The sequence below is a fragment of the Hibiscus syriacus genome, unplaced genomic scaffold, assembly GCF_006381635.1.
Source record: "Hibiscus syriacus cultivar Baekdansim isolate YM2019G1 unplaced genomic scaffold, ASM638163v2 tig00112857_pilon, whole genome shotgun sequence".
Lineage (NCBI taxonomy): Eukaryota > Viridiplantae > Streptophyta > Magnoliopsida > Malvales > Malvaceae > Hibiscus > Hibiscus syriacus.
Genome location: NW_024063412.1, coordinates 761,313 through 784,105, shown reverse-complemented (window position 1 = coordinate 784,105; position 22,793 = coordinate 761,313). Strand labels below are relative to the sequence as shown.

The following is a 22,793-nucleotide window of genomic DNA, read 5'->3' as shown; positions in this document are numbered from 1 at the left end:
TTATATATTTTCTTTAAAAAATTAAATTCATAAAATTTATATAATTTTTTTTACAAAATTAAAAAGATAAATAAGTTTAATGAAAGGATAAAATTTTATTTTAATTCTTGTATTTCATTTAAAATTTAATTATATATTTTTTTGTAAATCTAAAATAGTTTAAGGATAAATTTTTAATTTAACTTTCGTATAATTTTTATTATTCAACGACAAAAGAATGATATTTTTGGAGAAAAAAAATTAAAGGTATTTTAGTCCAAAACGTCGGTAATCCAACAATACCTTATGGAAGGGTAATCACATTCCCAGTAATATAACCCAAAAAATTTACTGTTTGTAATAAAAGATTATCGGGAATGAGATCATCGGCCAACCAAACAGGGAATGAGAATTTCATTTCATTCCCCCGGTAATACAACATTTCTTTAACCAAACGGAGCATTATATCACAATAACACCCATAAACTCAAAAATATGTTCGGAAAGATACACATTTTTCTATGTATTTTGGTAAGTTTGTATACTTATAATCTAATAAATTTTAGCTATTTTTTTAAATTGAACAATAGATTAGTCAATTACTAAATTTCGCAATAATCTGTGGGGAAAAAAATAACATCACTCAATATAATCAACAGGGCCACTTCGCACCATTGACGCCAAAAAAAAATACTACAATTTTATTAGGATTTGTACATCATCCGGGCACAGGCTTCATACGGCATGCCGGGGCACTGGCTAGAGCATGTAGTAAACCCCCAAACATGCAAGCAGCCCAAATCAAGCCATGGGAGGGCAATTTCGGCCCAATATCATAGGCGGGCTAATTATTTAACCCAATCCGACATCAAAAATTTTATTTTGAGAACTCTAGTATTTGTTACAGTGACTTGAAATTCTTCATGTGGATATAACGAGTTTTAATAAAAATATATTTTTTATTGTAACTTGTCACTCCGACGTGGCAAAATCTAATAAAATTTATATTTTATTGGAGCTCATCACTTCCACGTGACGAGTTTGAATAAAAAATATTATTTAGAAAAACTCATCATCTGGACGTGACTAGTTTACCCTACACGTAGCATTTGTCGTAGATCCTAAATTAATTTGAGATAGTCTAATAGGCTAATTTTTTTACCCTCGTGGCCTATTAGACCAATTTTATCCCATGGGAGAGGCAGCGGAAATCCAAGATAAAAAGCCCAGTGTCATACCCACGAATCCTAAACGTTTGTTTTTTGAAATTCCTAAATATTAATTGATATTAATGTTAATTAACTTTTATAATTTAGGGTAAAGTATGCAAATGGTCCTCCGAGTATAGGGTATTACTTTATTAAGTCCCTCGATAATTCAAAGTTACAAAATGATCCTTGACTATAGAGTGTTGCTTTGTTGAGTCCCTCGACTATTAAAAGTTACAAAATGGTCACACGACTATTCATTATATTCCAAAGTCGTCCTTTTCTGTTAAAAGATTTGTGGTATTATAAGCTAAGTGTTAACATGTTAACCGTGATATGATAAAATCTGATCCTAGAATCTCAAAAAATTATTATATCCTAGTCATCATGTTAACCCCCAGCTTAGACAATCGCCGATCTTTAACGAAAAATGACAAGTTTGGAACATAATGAATAGTCACATGACCATTTTGCAACTTTTAATAGTCAAGGGACTTAATAAAGCAATATTTATATAGTTAGAGGATCATTTTATAACTTTTAATAGTCGAGGGATTTAATAAAATAATATCTTATAATCGGGGATCATTTGTGTATTTTACCCTATAATTTAACGAAATTTCATTGATTATAAAAGACTGAAGAGCATAGAAATGGGAGACAAAGATAACCTTTAGGGTGCGTTTGGTTCACGGAATGTAAGATTACCAGTGGGAATAAAAGATTACCAGGGAATAGGATTACTGGGAATGTTGTATTTTGTGTTTGGTTGGTTTAGCAGGAATGTAAGATTACCGTGTTTGGTTAAAGGAATAAAATATTATAGGAATGTATATTTGACCAAATTGTCCTTATTATATATTTGTATAATATTACAAATTGTAAAATATTTATATATTTTCTTTAAAAAATTAAATTCATAATATTTTATATAAATTTTTTTACAAAATTAAAAATATAAAAAATGTTTAATGAAAGGGTAAAAAAAATTTAACCCCTGAACTTCATATAAAATTTTAATTATAGATTTTTTTTTTTGTAAATCTAAAATAATTTAAGGATAAATTTGTAATTTAACCTTCGTAGAATTTTTATTATTCAATGACAGAAGAATGATATTTTTGAAAAAAAAATTAAGGGCATTTTAGTCCAAAACGCTAATAATGTTACAATACTTAAGGAAAGAGAGGTAATGACATTCCCGGTAATATACCCCTAAAAATATACTATTGGTAATAAAATATTACCGGGAATGAGATTCCCGACCAACCAAACATGGGAATATGGGATTCTCATCCCATGAGAATCCCACAATTCTTGAACCAAACACCCCCTCTATTTTCCTTTAGACAAGTAATGTGTACTGCCGCTGATAGGCTGGTCATGTGTCGGTAAACAGCTCGGCACATTGTATTGGTTGTGTGCCATGGGCGTCGGTACCCCATGGCCGACCCCGCCGTTGGGCTAAGTTCTTGCCGCATTGCCTGGATCCGAAAACCCTAGTGAGTAACGTTCCATCTTGTCATCGACCCCTATTTAGTATTTAAAATCCATATATGGGGTCAAGTCAAGTTCTTAGCTTCTCCGAACTTGATTTAAAAATTAAATTTTCATCTACGATGGATATGATTTAAGCTAAAAAAATCTTATTCAATTTAATTTTTAAGTCAAAACTCACGTCGAATTCGACTCAATCTAAATATATATATTAAAAATCTTTACATTAAGTAAAATGAAGATATAATTAAAAAAACGTGTAATATTACAATTATCTCTAAATATATAAGAGATGTTTGTAATATTATGTCAGAGTCAATATTTTTTTCATTTTAAACTAAAACCCGATCTTATCTCATCTTTAAAATACTCGATTTATTCTATATTTAAAGTTTTAAAATAAAAATCAATTTATTTAAACCGGGTTGAGTTAAAACATATATAATCATCCTTATCTATACCTCATAAATCATTTGATAGTATGGGAATATTGTACATCGATGATTTACTATTATTCTAATTATTTTATGCCTTGTTCTCTACATATTTTTAGACCTCACAAAAATTACAGGCTCTCGGTTCCATTACAACATGTGAGTAGAACATTGCAAGTATATAGATAACAAAGGATGCTAATTAGAATTAGAATTGTAATTAGAATATTTTAAAAGTTACGTTGATTAAATATATTTGGTGGTTGAATAAGTTGTTTATCTTATTTTTTATATTTCTTTAAGTCGTGGGTTCTAGATCTATTAGGAGTACTTTTTTCTCCTATAAAATCTAGTATACATCGCGTCTCGAAGGTAATTTCATTGTTATTTAATTTCCTACTATATTTATTAATCATTTAAGTAGCGGTTAGCTTTTCATTTCCTAAATTAATAAAATTAAGATGCAACAAAGAGACCTTCTACCACCCCCAAACTTTTGGTTCTTTGGCAAGTTAATCAATCAAATCTGGTTGTGATATATTATTCCTTTGAGCAAATATATGAACATTTTAAAATAATTTTATTTAAGTTTTATGAAATCAAAGGATTACCATTTATTAAAAATATTAATGTTGTAAAATAAAATACTAACAACAATAATTGTAAAATTATGGTATTATGATAAAAATAATCATTTTAAAAATAATCGTCTTGGTTGATATAATCATAGAATAGAAACCATTCCCTGTTTTTTTTTACATGAATTGCTCGGCCGTGATTATATTTTTCTCCAAATATTTCAGAAAATAAAAACATTCGTTATAAATGTAAAACGAATGATTGCTCTGTCGGATTTCAAGACATGACATGCAACCGTGGGATCACATTAGCTTGCCTGTTTTAGAAGCCTCTGGTGGGGGTATCTCTGCTAGGTTTAATCCTCTAAGCTAATGCGGTTTACGCCATGAATAGATGGCTGGCGAGACCAGAATTGCTGGTTAAATTGTCGATGGACCCAAAGAAGAACGCAAAATTAAATACCAAAGGGAATCAACTTGAATTTATTAAAAATTTTAGGGTGTAAATTTAAATTTATAAAATTTTAAGGGGAGACAAAAACATATTTTTAATAAAAAAAGACAAAAAATTTAGAATATATGCTAATTTTAAATCTTTAAAGTGGTGATCGGCTGAACGCCCCCAACCGTCCCGCTCAGGTCCATCCCTGAATCAACCTAATTTGACGTGTCGTTAGAAGATCAACGCATGTTGTCGATGCCTCTTCTATAACAAGTAGGATTGTAAACGAGTTGAGCCGAGTCTCAGTAAGCTCGAACTCGACTCAGAAACTCTGAAATGGAGCTTAATTTAACTAGAAAACTCGCGAGCCTAAAATTTTCAAACTAGACTCGAAGTCGAAATTTTAAACTTAAACTCGTAAAAGCTCGAAAAAAGGCAAGAAAAAAGGGAAAATCTTAATTTTAACTTGATTAAAGCCTCAAACTCAAACTTGAACATTAAATACATGAAAACATTATAAAATTTTTTTTTAAAAAAAATCAACACATAAATGTTAATATTATTAATAATTTATTTATTTTAAATAAAATCTTAATATATTTTATTTTCGAGCTGCTCGCGAGCTTTTCGAGTCGAGTATCAAGTAGCTCGTTTCGGTTCGTTAAGAATTCGAGTTGAGTCCATTCGAGTCGAATATTTATCAAATTTTAAAATAATCGATCTCAAATAATTCACGATATGTCTCGTTTCATTTACTGTAGTAATAACAAGTCTTGCATGGCTCTAAATATAATAAACTCGGTCTAAAACCCCTACTTTAAACCTACAATAAAGTATCAATAAAAGCATATTAAAGCTAGACCTAAATGTAAAATAAATATTTAAATTATATATCTTTATTGATTTTAGTTAACTATTTAGTTAATGAATTAATAAATAGTAAATTGAGTTTTTATTTTTATATAAATGATCAAGTATAATCATATTGATGTTATTATATAATACGAGAGTTGATAGTTTTACTAATTGTGATTAGTTCAAGTAGTAAGCAGTTTGATATTGTTTTAACAAAGGTTTCGAGTTCGAGTCTTTCTATTTGTCGAAAATCTCTATTGAGAAACTCACTCACTAAAACTAGGCGTGCAATGCGAGTCAATCTAAATTAGTCAAAATAAAACTTTAAAACCGAGAGAACAACTAATAAAAGAGATGATAGTCTTAAAAAATAGATTAGTGATTGAAATAAAATTAAAATAATTGTTCAATGATTAAATATATAATTTATTTTTTTCCTTGATAATTATTAGTATTAATTTTAATTACATTTAACTGGTTTTGGTTTGATCGAAAGTCTAAACCAAGTGGGTTGCTCCGTCCCCATCTCAAACCTATGCTACCACGTCACTCATGCGCTAGACTATCTTTCCCGCAAGCTCACACGCTCTAGCACGTGGGAAATGCCATACGTGTGAAGAAGTGTCGGTGGCTGACAACACATTCAAACGTCATCAGACAGCCAATTTGACACGCACCATTAAAAATTTTGGTAAACTATACTAGAGGCCATCCAACTATAGCCTCTTTTCATTTCGATTACAATTTTTGAATTATTTCCAATCAGACCATCTAACTATTTAAATGCATTCAATCATACCACTTTCTGTTAACATTTAACTAAAGCGATGATGTGACAGTTAATAAAACTGATATAATTACATATTTGATCCTTAATATTTATACATTCTTTTAATTTGGTCATAATTTTAACTTAATTTAATAAATTTAATCTCCAATTAGATAGTAAAATGTGTCACTAGCATATTGAAAGATATATTATTAATTTTAATTATTTAATTTATATCCAATCAGATGGTGACACATGTCACCACCTGATTTGATACAAAATGCAAAAAAAAAATTAACTTGCCGCTTGAGGAACCAAACTTTTAACCCCCAACATCTTCAAAGCACACCCAAACTGCTAGGCTAAGTCCCTCTATCAGTATTGAATTAATCTTCTTATATATAACATGTTATAAACAATGGTAGAGAAAGATAGGAAACTAAAATATATTTTTAAAAAGTAAATCTTAGATTTTTATATTTTAAACTATCTATGAGTTTAATACAATCCTTTATATAAGCATCAAATAAATTTTTAATATAGTTAATAATTTTAGTTTTATTTAATAATATATATATATATATATATTAATTATCTTAAAAAATTAAAATTATACGTTATTTATATAAAAAATAAATTTAAAATATAATTAATATAATATTTAAAATAATAATAAATTTATTATGTATAAAAATATATTTTTATTTTTAAAATAAAATTAAAAATTAATTTTATCGAAACTTGAATTCATATTTTAAATTATATTTATTTTTATATAATCAATTTTTATTTTTTAACCTCTCTATTATATATATATATAATTATTAAATAAAATTAAAATTATTAATTATTAATGATTATATATAAAATATATATAAAAATAAAGATGGTTTGAAAATATAAAAATCTAAATTTCACTTCTTTTTCTTTTAAAAAACTCAAGTTTCGAAACTTGAATTCATATTTTAAATTATATTTATTTTTATATAATCCATTTTTATTTTTATTTTTTAACCTCTCTATTATATATATATATATATATAATTATTAAATAAAATTAAAATTATTAATTATTAATGATTATATATAAAAATATATATAAAAATAAAGATGGTTTGAAAATATAAAAATCTAAATTTCACTTCTATTATATATATATATATATTTATTAAATAAAATTAAAATTATTAATTATTAATGATTATATATAAAATATATATAAAAATAAATATGGTTTGAAAATATAAAAATCTAAATTTCACTTCTTTTTCTTTTAAAAAACTCAATATATAAGTTTGAATCCATTTAAATCATGTTAGTTTCTTATTTTTTTTTCTACCAATGGTCATAACATTTTATATACAAGAAGATGTAATATAATACTAGCTGAAGGATTTAGCCTTGTGGTTTGGACGTGCTTTGAAGATGTTGGGGGATTAATAATATATCTTCCAATATGTTAATGATACATGTCATAATTTAATTAGAGGTTAAATTTATTGAATTAAGTTAAAATTATGACCAAATTGAAAGAATTTATAAATATGGATGATCAAATGTGTAATTATACTAGTTTATTAACTGTCACATCATCACTTCCGTTAAATGTTAACGAAAGTGGTTGTTAAATGTTAACGACAAGTGACCTGATTGAATGCATTTAAATAGTTGGGTGGTCTGATTGACAATAATTCAAAAATAGTGTTCGAATTAAAAGGGGATATAGTTGGGTGGTCTATGCTATAGTTTACCCTAAATATTTTTAGTAAATTACATCATTTATTATTATATTATTATTTTCTCCTATTTTGATCACATATTAATCATATATATAATTTATTAGTAATATTATATTTTATTTACTCTTTGTTAAATATTTATCAGAAAATATAAAATAACATAATATAATAATAATTTTATTTTTTTAAAATTTATATATATTATTAAATTAAATGTTAATTTAAAATAATTTAATATTTTTAATATCTAAATTCTGTATTGATAGTAGGTAGTTTAGATGTATGTATACAATTACATCAAAATTTTATATTTAAAGATACAATTTTTTTAAAATATATATATTAAAAACTTAAAAATATGAAATTGGATCATCTAGAAAAAATTATAAAATATTTAAATTATATAATTTTAATTTTTTTTAATCTATTAACCAATTAATCCGAATTAAGTACTGTAGAGACAAGAGCGACCCTCCCAATCCAATTTACTCAATCTGCGAACGAAAAGGTTCAAACTCTTAATCTTATTTAAAAATTTATTGTCATCCTGAATTAATTAATTGTTGATTTTTAAAAATTGAAAAATTTGATAATATTGTTATCGATTTATCGTAAATTAAACTACTTGATAATATCCACTTTATATATATTTATTTATAATAATTTTGATTCTTAAGTCACAAAAGCGGCTGAGTTAGCTGTCCACTCGTTTTTTATTCAATTTGTTGTTTCTCATCTTCCACGAGTTTCCAAGAGCTTCGACGAAGAAAACATACCACATAGAATTCTGGGTAAAAAAAAATCAAAGGTTTCAGCTTCCTTTGATTATATTTGCTTTCCTGTGATTTTTATCGGGGGGAAATCGCAGATTCTTAGGAACACAATTGTTTTTTACGTGAGCAAAATTCATCTATTTTTTTGTTTACATTATAGTTTAAGAGATCTGGGAGTTCGCGGAAAAAAATCGGAGATTTTGCGTTTATTTGTCTTTTTCTTCTTCTTCTTCACGTTGCATTTTGGTAAGACGCCATTACTGGTGAAGGTGAAGAGTTTCGGTTTATTTCCTCCTTTTTCTAAAATAAATCGTTTGGAAATTCGCGTGCGCGTAGGGATTTGACTCCTATAATGCTGGGATCGGAGTCATTTGTCTGAAAAGAATACAGATCGCCGGCTTTCATTATTTCGAGAGATCTAAAGCAATCGTCCATAAATATTCTTCGTCTTTTTTTAGAGGGGAAAAAAGATGATGGGAATGAAGACTAAAGTGACAGGGCAGTCACCGGTGACAAATGGAGGAGGCTCAGCTTTTAGCGGTGGCGGTGAACCGGCTGCTCAAGATTGGGAGCTTAGACCCGGGGGAATGTTGGTTCAAAAGGACTCCGGTCGAAACTCCATCCCGCCACCGACTATCAGAGTTAGAGTCAAGTACCGGTCCATCTACCATGAAATCAGCATCAGTTCTCAAGCTACATTCGGTGAATTACTATAAAACTCATTCTATTTTCCCCCTTTATTTGGAATTAGTTTCATTGAATCAATTAATCGAAGTTTAAATTATTGACTTTGGGTTGCTTTTGAGTGTGTCAGGGGAGTTGAAGAAGATGTTGACAGGTCCAACTGGACTACACCATCAAGATCAAAAGCTGTTGTACAAAGACAAAGCGAGGGATTCCAAAGCGTTTCTGGACATGGCTGGTGTGAAGAACAAATCGAAACTCGTTTTAATCGAAGACCCAATTAGTCAGGAGAAAAGGTTACTGGAGATGAGAAAGAATGCTAAGATGGAGAAAGCTTCTAAATCTATCTCTGAAATCAGCTTGGAAGTTGATAGTCTTGCTTCCCAGGTACATATTATTCAATTTTCGTGCTCATGAGCTTCATGATTCGTGCTTTTGAGTTTATGTTATTTTGGGGTTTTGTCGATTGTGTTTTAGGTGAAAACCCTTGAATCGATCATTTCTAAAGGTGGGAAAGTGGCTGAGAAAGATTTGATTAGTTTGATTGAGCAGTTGATGAATCAGTTGCTTAAATTAGATGGGATTATGGCCGATGGAGATGCCAAATTGCAGAGAAAAATGCAGGTATCTGAAATGATTATTTGCTCTGCTTTGGTTTTTTGATATTGTAAAGAAACATGTCTTTATTTGCCATTGTTGATGAAGGTGACAAGAGTTCAAAAATATGTTGAGACATTGGATATGTTGAAGATCAAAAACGCTATGCCCAACACCAATGGAGGCCAAACTGAAATGCAGAATCGAAATAAGCATTCGAATGCACAGAAACTAGCACCTATACAAGAGCAGCAATCAAGGGGGCAAAAACTAGCTCCAATGCAAGAGCAGAAATCAAGCAACTCGGTTGCCCATTTGCCAATCCACCAACAGCAGCAGCTGCAGCAATCGGCATTGGGGTCGGTTGTAGTCACCACGAAATGGGAGACATTCGATTCATTCCCGGCATTGGTACCGGTCTCCTCGACATCTACATCCACACCAGCGGCCAATAATTCAGCCTCGCCCAAGTTCCCTTGGGAATTCTTCGACTAAGCAGTACGCTACGTCCCTGTTTTTTTCTTCTTCTTTTTCCTTTGTGAACGTGCTTTGGGTTTGCTTATTCTTCCTGTACTTAGATTTTCTTGAGCAACCCTCTTTTTTCTCTTCTATCTGTCATTAAGTTCACCATAAAAATAAAATGGGGCTTCCATGATAATAGTTAAAAACCTGTTGTTTCAGCTGTATTCTATTGTTGTTGAATTCATTTCCGAGTTTGTGTACTGCCCTCCTTTTGACGGTGGCAAACATTTGTATATTTGTAGACTTTGTTAATTGAAAATATACTAGCCTCTACAGTTTTAAACCCTTGTTTACCTAATGAATAATCTCCATCTCTACGTGGTATGGCCACGGATAGGGCTATAAACGAGTCAAGTCGAGTTCGAATATTGTTGGACTATAACTCGAAATCATGAACTAAAGCTTAAAATGAAAAGAAAAAAAATTTAACTCGATTGAAGTCTCAACTCAAATTTGAATTTGAACTTGAACATTAAATACATGAAAATTTTTTATCATATTTAAAAAAAATCAACACGTGAATGTTAATATTATTATTATTTTTTTAAAAATCTTAATATATTATATTTTTGAGCTGTTCACGAGTTTTTCGAATCGAGTACTAAGTAGTTCGTTTTGACTCATTAAGAATTCGAGTCGAGTATTTATCGAGCTTTGACCGAATCGATATCAAGTAGCTCGCTATCTGTCTCCTCTCATTTGCAGTCCTAGCTATATTTTTTTTTTCTCTGATCTTGAAAAATTATTTGATGGTTTCGACTCACTACATCATTCATGTTCCTAACAAAATTCATCTATCTCAAAGTAATTTTTAAACTACTCATTCTTTATTTACATGTAGAAAATAGGTGATTATTTATTTTGAAAAAAATAACGAGTCAGATTCATCTAATAATTTTTCCTGAGCTTGACTATAAATTGAAGTATTGTAGCGATTTATATAGACATTTGGCGATGTTTCACTCATCCCCAATTAATACGATACAAATATGTTTTCTCAATATTATTTTTGATTCAGGAAACTCGAATCCAAAACTTTTTAAGGGTGTTAAACTCGTTACCACTGGATTTAACAAAACTTGGTAATGATCGGCGGGTTAATTTAACCATTTTTTTAAACAATGACAATTAAATTTTATTAATAATAGAATAAATCTAAAATTACATCACATAAGAATAAAGAGATAAATATGAAATAATAGTCATCAAAATACTCAAATAAAAGTAAATAATAAACCTAAAAATACGAGAGAAAAAATTAAAATATTCTATTAAAAATGAAGACCAATATCAAAATCCAATAACCTTTATATAAATTTCTTGTCTCTGTCGAATAAGAGACTTGACGAAGTGATAAATAGAGTGGAGAGCGTACCAAATAATCTGGTAGGTTGTTTCGCTACACAATTCTGATTACATCGGCAAACAACCTTTTACCAAAAGAGAGAATCTGACTATATGTGATCACTGACTAACCAATTAGAAAATAAATGTTTGTGCGAGAACCAAAACAACCGCAAATGTATGCGAAAAAATATAACAAAAACTATGAGGATCGTGCCACAAGAGCAGAGGAAATGCGTGCCACAAGAGCAGGGAAAAATCATGTCACAAAGACAGAGATGCATATTCAAAATTTTAAAAACTCAAGAGAAAAATATAAAGATATAATATAAAAAATAAGAGAACTAATATTTCCTGTGATCAGCAACCAACATTAAGATTAGTGTCGCACCAAATTAGGTTGAAAGAAAAGAGAGGCAACTAAGGTTTAAATTTCACTTTTTAACTTCGAATCAAGTATTTATCAAGAGTTCTAAAATGAGCAAATCGGATAAAATGAATTGAATCTATAACTTACACATAATACATTATATATGTATTTGAAAAATTAGAGAATATAATCAATACTACTTTTATTAAGTTAAGATGAATTTATATAAATCAATACCCGTTCTAAATACTTTACTATTTGACAATGAACACTCAATCACCTTGCTACAGTCGCTGGTGAATGAACTTGTAACCTTTAGGAACAACAACGATCCCAGTAAACACTAAGGTAAGTAGGTAAGTTGATTCATGCAATTAATACTAATCGGATAAAAACCAAAATTTAAAAAATTAAGAATATAAAAACTGAAAATAATGAATTAAAGTTATATCTTTGAGACAACTTCTCTCCGTCTCCCATTTAGAAATTATACGGGCGGTGCCACTGCCCAAAATTTTATTATTGGAGGTCCAATTAATAATGGTCCGCCAGCTCACACCTCTTGAGTTGGCTTTTCAAATAATATCGACGAAGGGTCAATCAGAATAATTTATCTTAAAATGTTTTATAATCATTGAAAATGATTTTTCATTGAAAAAATTAACAGCCGAAAAACATAATATTTGAACGTTTATTTTCATTTAATTTAACTTTTTACATTTATCTTCATTTAATGTTTAAAGTTTTCTCTGATCCAACTAGGCATTTAAACTTAATTTATAAAAATAATATATTTACTCTAAATTATTTTTTAAAAAGTTTAGAATGATTACAAGTGTATATGTTTAAAGTTTTCTTAATTTTTTGACGATGCACGTTAATTTTATAGATAAAACTGCTCGAATTATATATAATTAAAAATAATAATATATTTTTTCTATCGAGGTCTCTCAATAAATTTATATTTATCCTAAAATAAAACCTTGTTTTCAAAGCCATCATTTAGTATCATTGCGAAGCCCATTCTGTTATTTGTTTTTACAGGCCTTTATTCTTTGTACTGGGAACCGTAAGCCCCAGCCTCAAGGCTGTATTAAGAATGCACGACCATAGACCGGGTGGGTTGTCTAAAACCATGGCCTATGATTCATCACAAATTTCACCCTTTGATAAGGAACGTTTATACTTTTGACATACGCGTTGTGCTCGAACCCGAAACATCAAGGAATATCAACATACCCTTTAACCATTGAAATCACTTGGTTTATATATATTATTTATATCCGATCCCATTCTTAACATAATCATTCTTTCTCTGTATTTTCTTTGGTGTTGGCATATTAATTGGCGTATTGCATGCATGGCCTCTTCGTAACGTAAATGCATGCTTTCACCAAGCTATTCTCTTTCTGTCAGAATCAATCGTACTGTGACGGAAGAAAAATGGCGAACTGATTACTTCTTCTGTTGGACTTTTATTAAAAAGTAGAAAATTTAGTTGAAGTATATATCTCGTTACGTAAATTTATTTTGTAATCAAGTAATTATCTCTATAAATATATGTTAGTGATCATTGATAGGGTAGTAGTTAATCGATTAAACTTTGAAAGTGGTGTATAACCACAATCTTCTTCTATTTTTGTTATTTTAGATTTAGTGAATTTCTAGAATGACATTATCTCTAATTACTTTAATTAATGTCATTAGGTAACTCTATAATGAATGTCAACTCCAATAATGTATTATGTATATCACATAATTAAACATCAAAAATTCGGTTTATACATATATTAAATTATGTCTCAGTAAAGTGCAGAAAATATAATTTTTTTTCTGCAACTGTGAGTATAAGTACTGATATAAATCATATAATAACATGAAATAGCTCCGACCAAGACATTTTCAAACCTTTTCTTATGCCCTTTCACGAACTGCATGAACATCCGGCCTTTCAGATCTCCTAAAACCTCTGACCAAAACAAAAAAAAAAGTGCCCCTTTGCCATAATCAAAAGCAAACTGCCCCTTTCCATTAGAGGCCATTTGATGCTATATATGATTGCTCTCATCAGTTCTCTTGGCTCTTTTCAAAAACGCATACAAATCTAACGTATTTTTTTTCTTTTTAATTTATTTCCTTTGTTTGCACATGATGTTTCATCGACGGATTAAGTCGAAATTGTTTACAAGTCCACATTGCTATCTGCTCGCAAGACTTGTTTATCATTGAGATAGTATGATTGCTGCGGTTTCTGTTGAAAACGATGTGTTCTCGATCTACATGCATCAACATTTCGCAGCGTTTTTGGTTGCCCTTTTTGCAACCCTAATGATTGACACAAACCAAGTGGTCTCCAAGATAAAGAAATTATTGTTATACGTTCATGAACCGGGTTCGAACACCAGGTATGCTAGGAATGTAAACGTTCAACAACGTAAAGAGGTTGAGAGTTATCTTTGAGAACATATATTGTCTTAAACTTACCCCAGATTAATAAAAAAACGATTAGATAAGTTTTCACATCTCTTTCTTATATTTTTTTCGTTAATTTGGTTTCAAATCTACGTAGGGATTTAATTTGCTGTAAGGGTAGACTTTATGCAAATAAAGTATATGGCTTACTTGAAGGGCTTGTGATTAGGAACGTCACCTATGATATAAGCACATGTACGATCAATGATTATTATAAGTATGTTTCATATAACATGTGTTTTTTTAATCATTTTGCTTCATTGTCCAATTTGGACTTCATTTCATGTTTTTCATACTATATATATACATATATAAATAAATAAATGTTAATCTTGTCTTTGAATATTAATTATGGAATTAATTTTGATTAATGCCGTTTCTTTTCTAATATATTATATTATTTATAGACTCTAGCATTTTAATCGAGGACTATGCACTAAGAGGCTCCCAACACTTTTCAGTACTGTTTTACTTCCACAGGTTTTGATGCTTCGCAATTCTGAGGTGTTAATCAAGAAACATAGTTAATTAAAATTAAAAGATTTATGGGTGATTATCAAGCGAGTTAATCTCGAGTTAGGCAGTTATCAACTCGTACTCGTTAAAAAAATATGTTGCTCGACTCGACTTGTTACTCGTTAAAATTTTGTTCTACTCGTGCTCGGTAAAAAAACTTGTTGTTCGACTCATGCTCCTTAAGCTCGTTGCTTGTTAAGCTCACCAAAATTTCTATCTATTTTTTTAACTATATGTAAAATCTACTAATACTATATAGAGTTTAATATAAATATAAATTGATACATTTAACCAAAAAATTATCAAAAAGAGTGTATTAAACAAATTGAAAGTCTAAACTCTATTATAACAATCCATAAATACATTAAAATAATAATTAGGGTTTAAGATTTTAGTGTAATAAAATAATAATTATTAATTAATAATTTAATATTTTTATTATTTATTAGAAAATTAATAAAGTATTCATTTATTAATAAATTAGTAATTTTTTAAATGAAATATTTTTTTAAGATAACTAGTAAAAAAATTAAAGCGTTGCTCATAAACTTATCGAGTAGAGTTAAACTTTGCTCGACTCAGCTCATTAAGGTCTCAAGTCGAGCCCGAGTTCGAGTCGAATCAACCCGAGCCGAGCTTTTATCTAGCTTTGACCAAGTCGAGTTCGAGCTGCTCAACCCATTAAGCACCCCTAAATAATATCTTCCACAGTGATATGATTAGGTTACAAGCAGACAGGACTGTGCTTTAGGGCAGAAAAAGATCAGGGCAAGTCGAAAAATAGTTCTTTATCATATTTATTTTTATTTTCCGATAATTTTGAGGCCAGTACATTATGATAAGCATACAATATTAGTACATTAAATAATTAGTTTTGTATAAAAATACCTTATAAAACCATTCTGTCAAACAAAATCCTTAATTTGCGTATACAGTCGAAAGAAATTTAAGGAATAATAATGGCATGAAATCTTTCTAAAGTTCAACAGGGAAGATCTTCAAATTTCAAGGCTTTAGATCTCATGGTCCCAACTCTGCATGTGCAAAATATGTTTAACACGTCAGAGATTCTCCTATTTTCAGTCTCTCCATGCAATAATATATTTTACTTCTATTAAAAAACCTTCTTTAACTTTTTTTGAGTTTAACTATTAAAATTTAAATCACGGATTAATTAATTTGAATTAGATATTACAAAAAAAATTATTACAAGAACGACCATTTTAAATTTTAACCCAGTTTGTTATATTTATAATATTAAGAGTCTATCTATATCTCGTCTGATTAGACTAATCGAATATTAATAAAAGTATTTATTAACTAGAATTTAAAAAATTAACCCTAAGAAAGGGGAAGTGATGGAGTCGTTTAAGGCAGCTGGAGCGAGGTGGCGGCCGGGGAGAATACGTGGTGCCAGTGCAGCTCAATTGACAAATTTAAGGTTTCTAGTATTTTAATTAATACCACTCATCAAACCAACGTGATTTATGTTTTGTCTTATCTATCTGGTTTTCGAGGTTAAGTTTGTTGATGTCACGACAATTTTCGCATGTCTACTGCGATAATTCGCACAAATTTAAAGATCTAGGGAAGAATTTTCCGGTTCCTAGTTAAAATAGCGTTTATAGTAATTAAATTATTAATTTTTGTCTGTTTAATATTTAGATTTTTAATTTTTTTTTAAAATCATACTTAAAATTAAAATTTTCTTTCATTTTAACATTTCACCGTTAAGAACTTTAATTTTTGTTTTATATTAGTATCTCTTTCAAAATGTAACGTTAAGTTTTGAAAAATTAAAATTTATGTATTAAAACGGATAAAAAATGATAGTTTAGATACTAAACACATTAAGTTTTTAACAATGAAATATTAAAATGAAAAGAAAACTAAGTATTAGGTATGTTTTTCTAAACAAAATGAAAGTTTATGTATTAAAATGAAAGTTTACGAGAGTGTATGGTGGTGCCTACATTCAACAACAATGGCTCTATGATTTTTCAACCTTTCAGCTAAGCTCATCAGTCAGCTAGGGGAAGAAGAATTAGAAAAGGGTAAATTAGAATTTTGTCCCTAAATTTCTTTGAATTTATAAAATGGTCTCTAATTAGTATTTTTTTTCTAAAATCCAAGGTTAAACCCTTTTACTAACTTGTCATATCATCAAAATAACGGAGGTCAACGTTTCAGTGACAACATATTAATTAAAACGAAACGAAAGTGACCACATCTTAATTAAAACGAAATGAAAGTGACCACATATTAAGTTTTTTTTGGATCGATTGACCATACATTTATAAACATGAAACAAAAGTGACAAACTCTGTAGTTTACCCTTATTCTTATTAGTTTTTCTAAAATAATTTATATAAAATATGATGATTAAATTTGAAAAGATTAAAATAAAAATATAATTATTTTTTGAAAAATAAAAAGAAGATTATTAAGTATATAACTAGGGGGATTGAATTAATAATTACGTGTAATTAGTTTTCCAAACGTAAATGCCTTTTATCTTTAAGCATTTATTACGTCGAGGATTTGTCTAGGATAGTTTATAGGCAAAGTTCAAGCAAGTAATTAAACCTAAAATCATGCCTCTAATCGTAATTTTCTTCTAACTTTCCCTTAATTGTCCTCATTTAGCTCGACCGTGCCGCGTCAAACCCTTTATTTTTCCTTCTTTTGGGAGACAATCAAGGAATTGAATTTTGCACATTAACCCATTCCTTTTCATATATATTGAGTAGAAAGTAATAAAAACGAGATTAAGATCATATATTAAAAGATTAATTAATTAAAATTAAGATCAAATATTGTCAACGAGGGTTGACACAAGTAGTTGGGAGTCGGGAATTTGAGCTATTAAGATCAAATTTGAATCCTACCACCGTCACTGATTATAATATAGTATATTTTTTAAAGATTCTGAGTAATTTTGAAAACTTCTCATCCTTACAATTTATGGTGTTCAAATCTGAAATCTCTAGAGGTAGCAATCATCTCTTTACTCAATAATATTTGATTTTTAATGAGTATATCGAAAAAACCGAAAATAATGAATATCATCCTAACCCATGTTTAATCTATACAAGATAACATGTAAAACTCCAAAAATAAGTTGATTAAACGAGGCAATAATGATCCAAATCACCAAATGAAGAAAAAGAATCCTCCTTGAGATCTGCTTCGTGTTGATTCTCTTTGCTGTCGTCGATGACGAGTTCAGCTCCGGTGAGCTTCTTAGCTCTTTCGGCCTCCAAATCCCAATCTGTTCTGACCAGAACCAGTAACATGGTGACCATACACGAGCCTTGAGCAGCCAACATCCCGAGCCACAGTCCTTTGAAATCGTATCCCGCGAAGAAACCTAGCCACACTGCCACCGGCATACCAACAAGGTAAAAGCAACCGAGGTTTATGTTCGCGCCTTCTTTCGGCCTCGCCGTGCCTCTTAAAACCCCGCACCCGGTGGTTTGCGGGCAGTTCCCGAGTTCGCACAGCCCGATTATAGGCAAAACGAGGGACGTTAACGCGACGATCTCTTTGTCAGTCGTGAACATTCTAGCCCATATGTTTCTCACCATTGTTGCGAAAACGAGCGCTGATAAGCCCAGCATGAAGCCACAGTAAAGGCCTACGAACGCGGCGAGTTTGGCCTTTTTGGGCTGGTTTGCACCGAGTTCGTTCCCCACCCTCGTCGAGACGCTGAAGCTTAACGAAGACGGGAATATGTAGATCAACGCCGTGGTTTGAATCAAAATCCCCATGGAAGCAACGGTGGCTCTGGGATTCAAGAGCAAGCCACATAAGAGAATCATGATCTCGTACCACCACCATTCGAGGCAGACAGAAATGCAGCTCGGGATGGCCAAATTCAAAAGCGAATTCCATTCTTTAAAGCACTCGACCGAAAACCCTCCCCATGTCTTTTTGTGGACACCAAAGTAGAGGATGTAGATTATCAATGAGGCCACGAGGTTGAAGTTTGTCCACACGCCGCTAAGAGCGACGCCCTTGATGCCTAGTTTAAGGTGCGATACGAGAAGGTAATTGATCGGTAGGTGGAGAAGAATCGATAAAACGGCACAGCACGTCAAAGGAAGAGTTATGGATTGCGTTCGCAGATAGATTCTCAACGGGTGCAAAAATGATTGGACTAAAAGGTCAGGGAGAGAATAAACAAGATACCATTGTGCTTCCATGGCTATAGCTTCGTCCTGGCCACAAAGTATCAATATTCTCCTCATGTTGATCCACAGGATAGAAATGGGCAGCGATGAAACCAGGAGCAAAAGCACCGTCCTCTGCAACGTGATGCCGAGAACCGTGTATCGTTTAGCACCAAACGCTTGCCCGCAAATCGATTCCATCCCCATGGCGAGACCGGAGAGAACAGAGTAGCCGGTTATATTAGCGAAGCCGAGGGCGAGGGAGCCGCCCGCCAAGGCAAGCTCGCCGAGGCGGCCGAGGAATAGCATGGAAATCAACGAACGGGAATATAAAATGAGCCCTGTTAGTATCATGGGGACAGCAATGTTGGCAATGGCAATGGCTTCCTTGATTGCAAGAGGGACATCCGTGGAGTGACACTTCGATTCTTGCTTGTATGTCGGGCTGGTAGGGATGAATGGTTCGTAAATATTGGACGAGCCTTTCGAGTCTTGGACCGAGACAAGGTAAGGGACGTGGGGATCACATTTGCAGGAGGATGTGAACTGGCACATTGTTTTTGTGTATGTAAAAACGCTGCCAGGGAGATGATTGAGGAGCGTTGTGGAGTGGGTTTTATAGTGAGTTTTGTGTGCTTGTGAATGTGGACCGGCATCGGGAGTCAACCGAGAACCGGTGTCTAGAAAAGAAGGAAAATTTACATTTTGTTTCTCAACTATGATTCTAGAGTAATGACTCCCTTATTTGTTTGGTTTACAGTCTAAGGCGTATTAGCAATGGTGAAAATACACGAATTCGACCGTTCCTGATTCGACCCAATTCTGTAGGTGTAGATTTCTCTCTCGAAATTTTAAGGTTCGTCTATTTTAAGGTGAAAAATTACCTGTTTGACCCGACCTGAATAATTTATATTTATATATATATATATATATATATATATATTATATTTAATATTTTAGTAATTTTAATTTGATATTATTAAAATATATTATTTAATTATTATTCCATAATGAAAAGTAGAAATGTGATCTCTTACGTTGAGAAGACATTAATATAAAATCATAGCCATATTAGTTTAATCAAATACATACCAAACGTTTAAAATAGAATTACATATCAAATAATAATTAAGAATCCTACTAATATATATACCTAAAAAATATATATTGTATTAAGTAACAATTGGAAAAATTTCTTATGAATATTGTTGTCCTAACCTGATCACCAACAACCTACAACCTGCGCACAAACAAAAATTGTTGGTTGAGCTCCATAAAGTTCACTTGTGCACAGATACTCTATTATACTACTTGTATCAAATAAATCTAAACATAAAAAATCATAAATAATGATTTAAGTATTTATCAAGAAAAATATGTTAACAGATATGACAGTCTAATAATAAATCATAAATTCGAGTCAATAATGTTTATTTATCTTTGAATATTATCTTATCGTGACTTACATTATGATTCATCACTTACCATATGTTCAAGTGATAATTACGCCCCTAGTCACATCAAAATGTACAAAAGGGTATAGTGACAAAGTAAATTGTAATATTACCATAAATGGATCGTCACACACTATCACTTATTTACTTGCATATGATCGCTAGTGTATATTCTTTTATGCCCCTAGTCACATCAAAATATACAAAAGGGTATAGGGTCAAAATGCTGCTGTGGACGTTCTCGGTACAAGCTGCAGCGGATGGTGAACAATGTACTGCCTTAAAGGTCCTAAAACCGAAGGACAAAAGAAGTAAGAGGTTGAGATTTGGTACATATGTAAACCCCCTCACCCCCCCCACCCCAAAAAAAAACCTATTAGGACCATTAACATTGTCCCTACACTATATGAACTTTTTGCCACCCTTAAATTTGTTCAAGGTAAGGAAATGTTAAGCATTGTAATATATTAAAAGTTGTTCAATTATTCACCGAATAAATTTGTCGATCGTATTCGAACATTCGTTATTCATTATATTGATAACGACAGATCGATTAAAAGGAATAAAGATAGATACATAATTTTATATTAGGAAATAACTGTGTCGTTAAGCCGGGGGAGGGAGCTTGTGTTAGGGAAAGGACAAAGCAATGGAACCCATTTTGGATTGTGTCCGGAATGTTTGGCAAATAGCCTAAAGTCAAAGTCAGCTTTTGTTGGGGCAGTCCTCAAGATCCCATAAACCAAACATTATTGGTTGGTCACATTGCCAACTGGTTGGCAGTCATGGTTCCACACATGAGTGGGTTAGTTCTAAATCTCAAACCCATTATTATTATTAGGGTAAATTACATGTTTAATACATGAACTATCAGTTTTGATCCGTTTTAATATATAAATTTTCACTTTTTTTCAAAAACATACCTAAAGTTTAGTTTTTGTTTCATTTTAGTATATCAGTTTAAAATTTAACGTTAAGTTTTGAAGAAAAAAAATAAAAGTTTAAGTATTAAAATATATCAAAACTGATAGTTTAGATACTAAATGCTTAATTTACCATTATTATTATTATTATTATTATTATTATTATTATTATTATTGTTGTTTTTGTTGTTGTTGATGTTGCTGCTACTGCAGCTATTATATCTTTCATATTTATTCTACAAATTACTATATATATAATTACTTCTATTAACAAAATTATATTAAAAACAAAATTAGAACGTCATTTAGGGCTGTTCATGGGCCGTTAATTATACCGTTTCTTCTAAACGGTCGGTTAACTGTTATAACTGTTATGAGATTTTACTAAAAACAAAATTAGAATGCTATTTAGGGTTGTTCATGGACGGTTAACTACATCGTTTATTCTAAACGGTCGGTTAACTGTTATAACTGTTATGAAATTTTTTTAACCGTAACCTAATCGTTAAGAAATGGTTAACCGCTAACGGTTAACCGTTATTAGTGTTTAGGTTACAGGTTAACCCATTACAATTATTTGTCAAAAAGTTTTCATAATTCGTACTACAATAAAGTTTAGCACTTAACATATACTTACACAGGTAAAGTGAATAAAAAAAGTGTAGCACTTAACAAATACTTACACCGCTATAAGTATATATCTTTGTTTTGAAAATCGGACCGGCCGGTTCAACCGGGAACCGTTGCTTAGTCCGGTTCAATCTAAACCGGTTGAACCGCTATTAGTGAACCGGCCAGAACCGCTGAACCATTCGAACCGGATCGGCTGAAAATCGGAAAAAACCGGGATTTTTGTTTTTAAAAAAAAAATTAAACCAAACAACGTCGTTTGTTAAACGAGCCAAGTCAAACTCGAGTATTATTGAGCTCGACTCAAACTTGAAAACTTTAAAAGTAAGCTCAACTCAACTAAAACTCACAAGCTAAAAAATATCAAGTTCAACTCAAACTCGAAATATAATATTGAAACTTGAACTCAAAAAGGCTTGAACTCAAAAAAAAATTAGAAACTCGATTGAAGCCTAAAATTTGAACTTGATTGAAGTGAAAGAATAGTTCACTCAATGCTCACCAAAAGGCTCCATGATTTTGAATGTCAAATTACATCTATTATTTATAGAAGTTAGTTGTGATGCACTTCTATGTTTCTTAGTAATGTGAGATTGTTTTGTTCTTATATTTTTACTCTTTAGACTTTTGGGATGCTCTTCTATGTTTCTTAGCCATGTGAGATTGTTTTTAAAAAAAAATTAAACTAAACAATATCATTTTGTTATGATTTTTTTAACCCCAAAATTATTTTTTAATTATAGCTATATAATTATATTTATTATTTAATATGTTTTACCTTAAATATTATGCTATAGTTAATTTGAATCATTTTGTTTCACTTGATTTTATAGTT

General features: G+C 30.7%; 2 protein-coding genes across 2 annotated transcripts; one reads left to right on the top strand and one right to left on the bottom strand.

The window, feature by feature from the left end:
• The first annotated feature begins 8,744 nt into the window (after positions 1 to 8,744).
• On the top strand, positions 8,745 to 10,329 carry LOC120184219 (BAG family molecular chaperone regulator 1-like). Its single transcript, XM_039188740.1, has 4 exons — positions 8,745 to 8,976; positions 9,089 to 9,345; positions 9,436 to 9,582; positions 9,664 to 10,329. The coding sequence occupies exons 1-4, from the start codon at positions 8,745 to 8,747 to the stop codon at positions 10,048 to 10,050; spliced, it is 1,023 nt and encodes a 340-aa protein (XP_039044671.1). The 3' UTR covers positions 10,051 to 10,329.
• A 7,575-nt stretch (positions 10,330 to 17,904) lies between these two features.
• On the bottom strand, positions 17,905 to 19,506 carry LOC120184172 (protein DETOXIFICATION 49-like). Its single transcript, XM_039188703.1, has one exon. The coding sequence runs from the start codon at positions 19,504 to 19,506 to the stop codon at positions 17,905 to 17,907; it is 1,602 nt and encodes a 533-aa protein (XP_039044634.1).
• Positions 19,507 to 22,793: the final 3,287 nt, after the last annotated feature.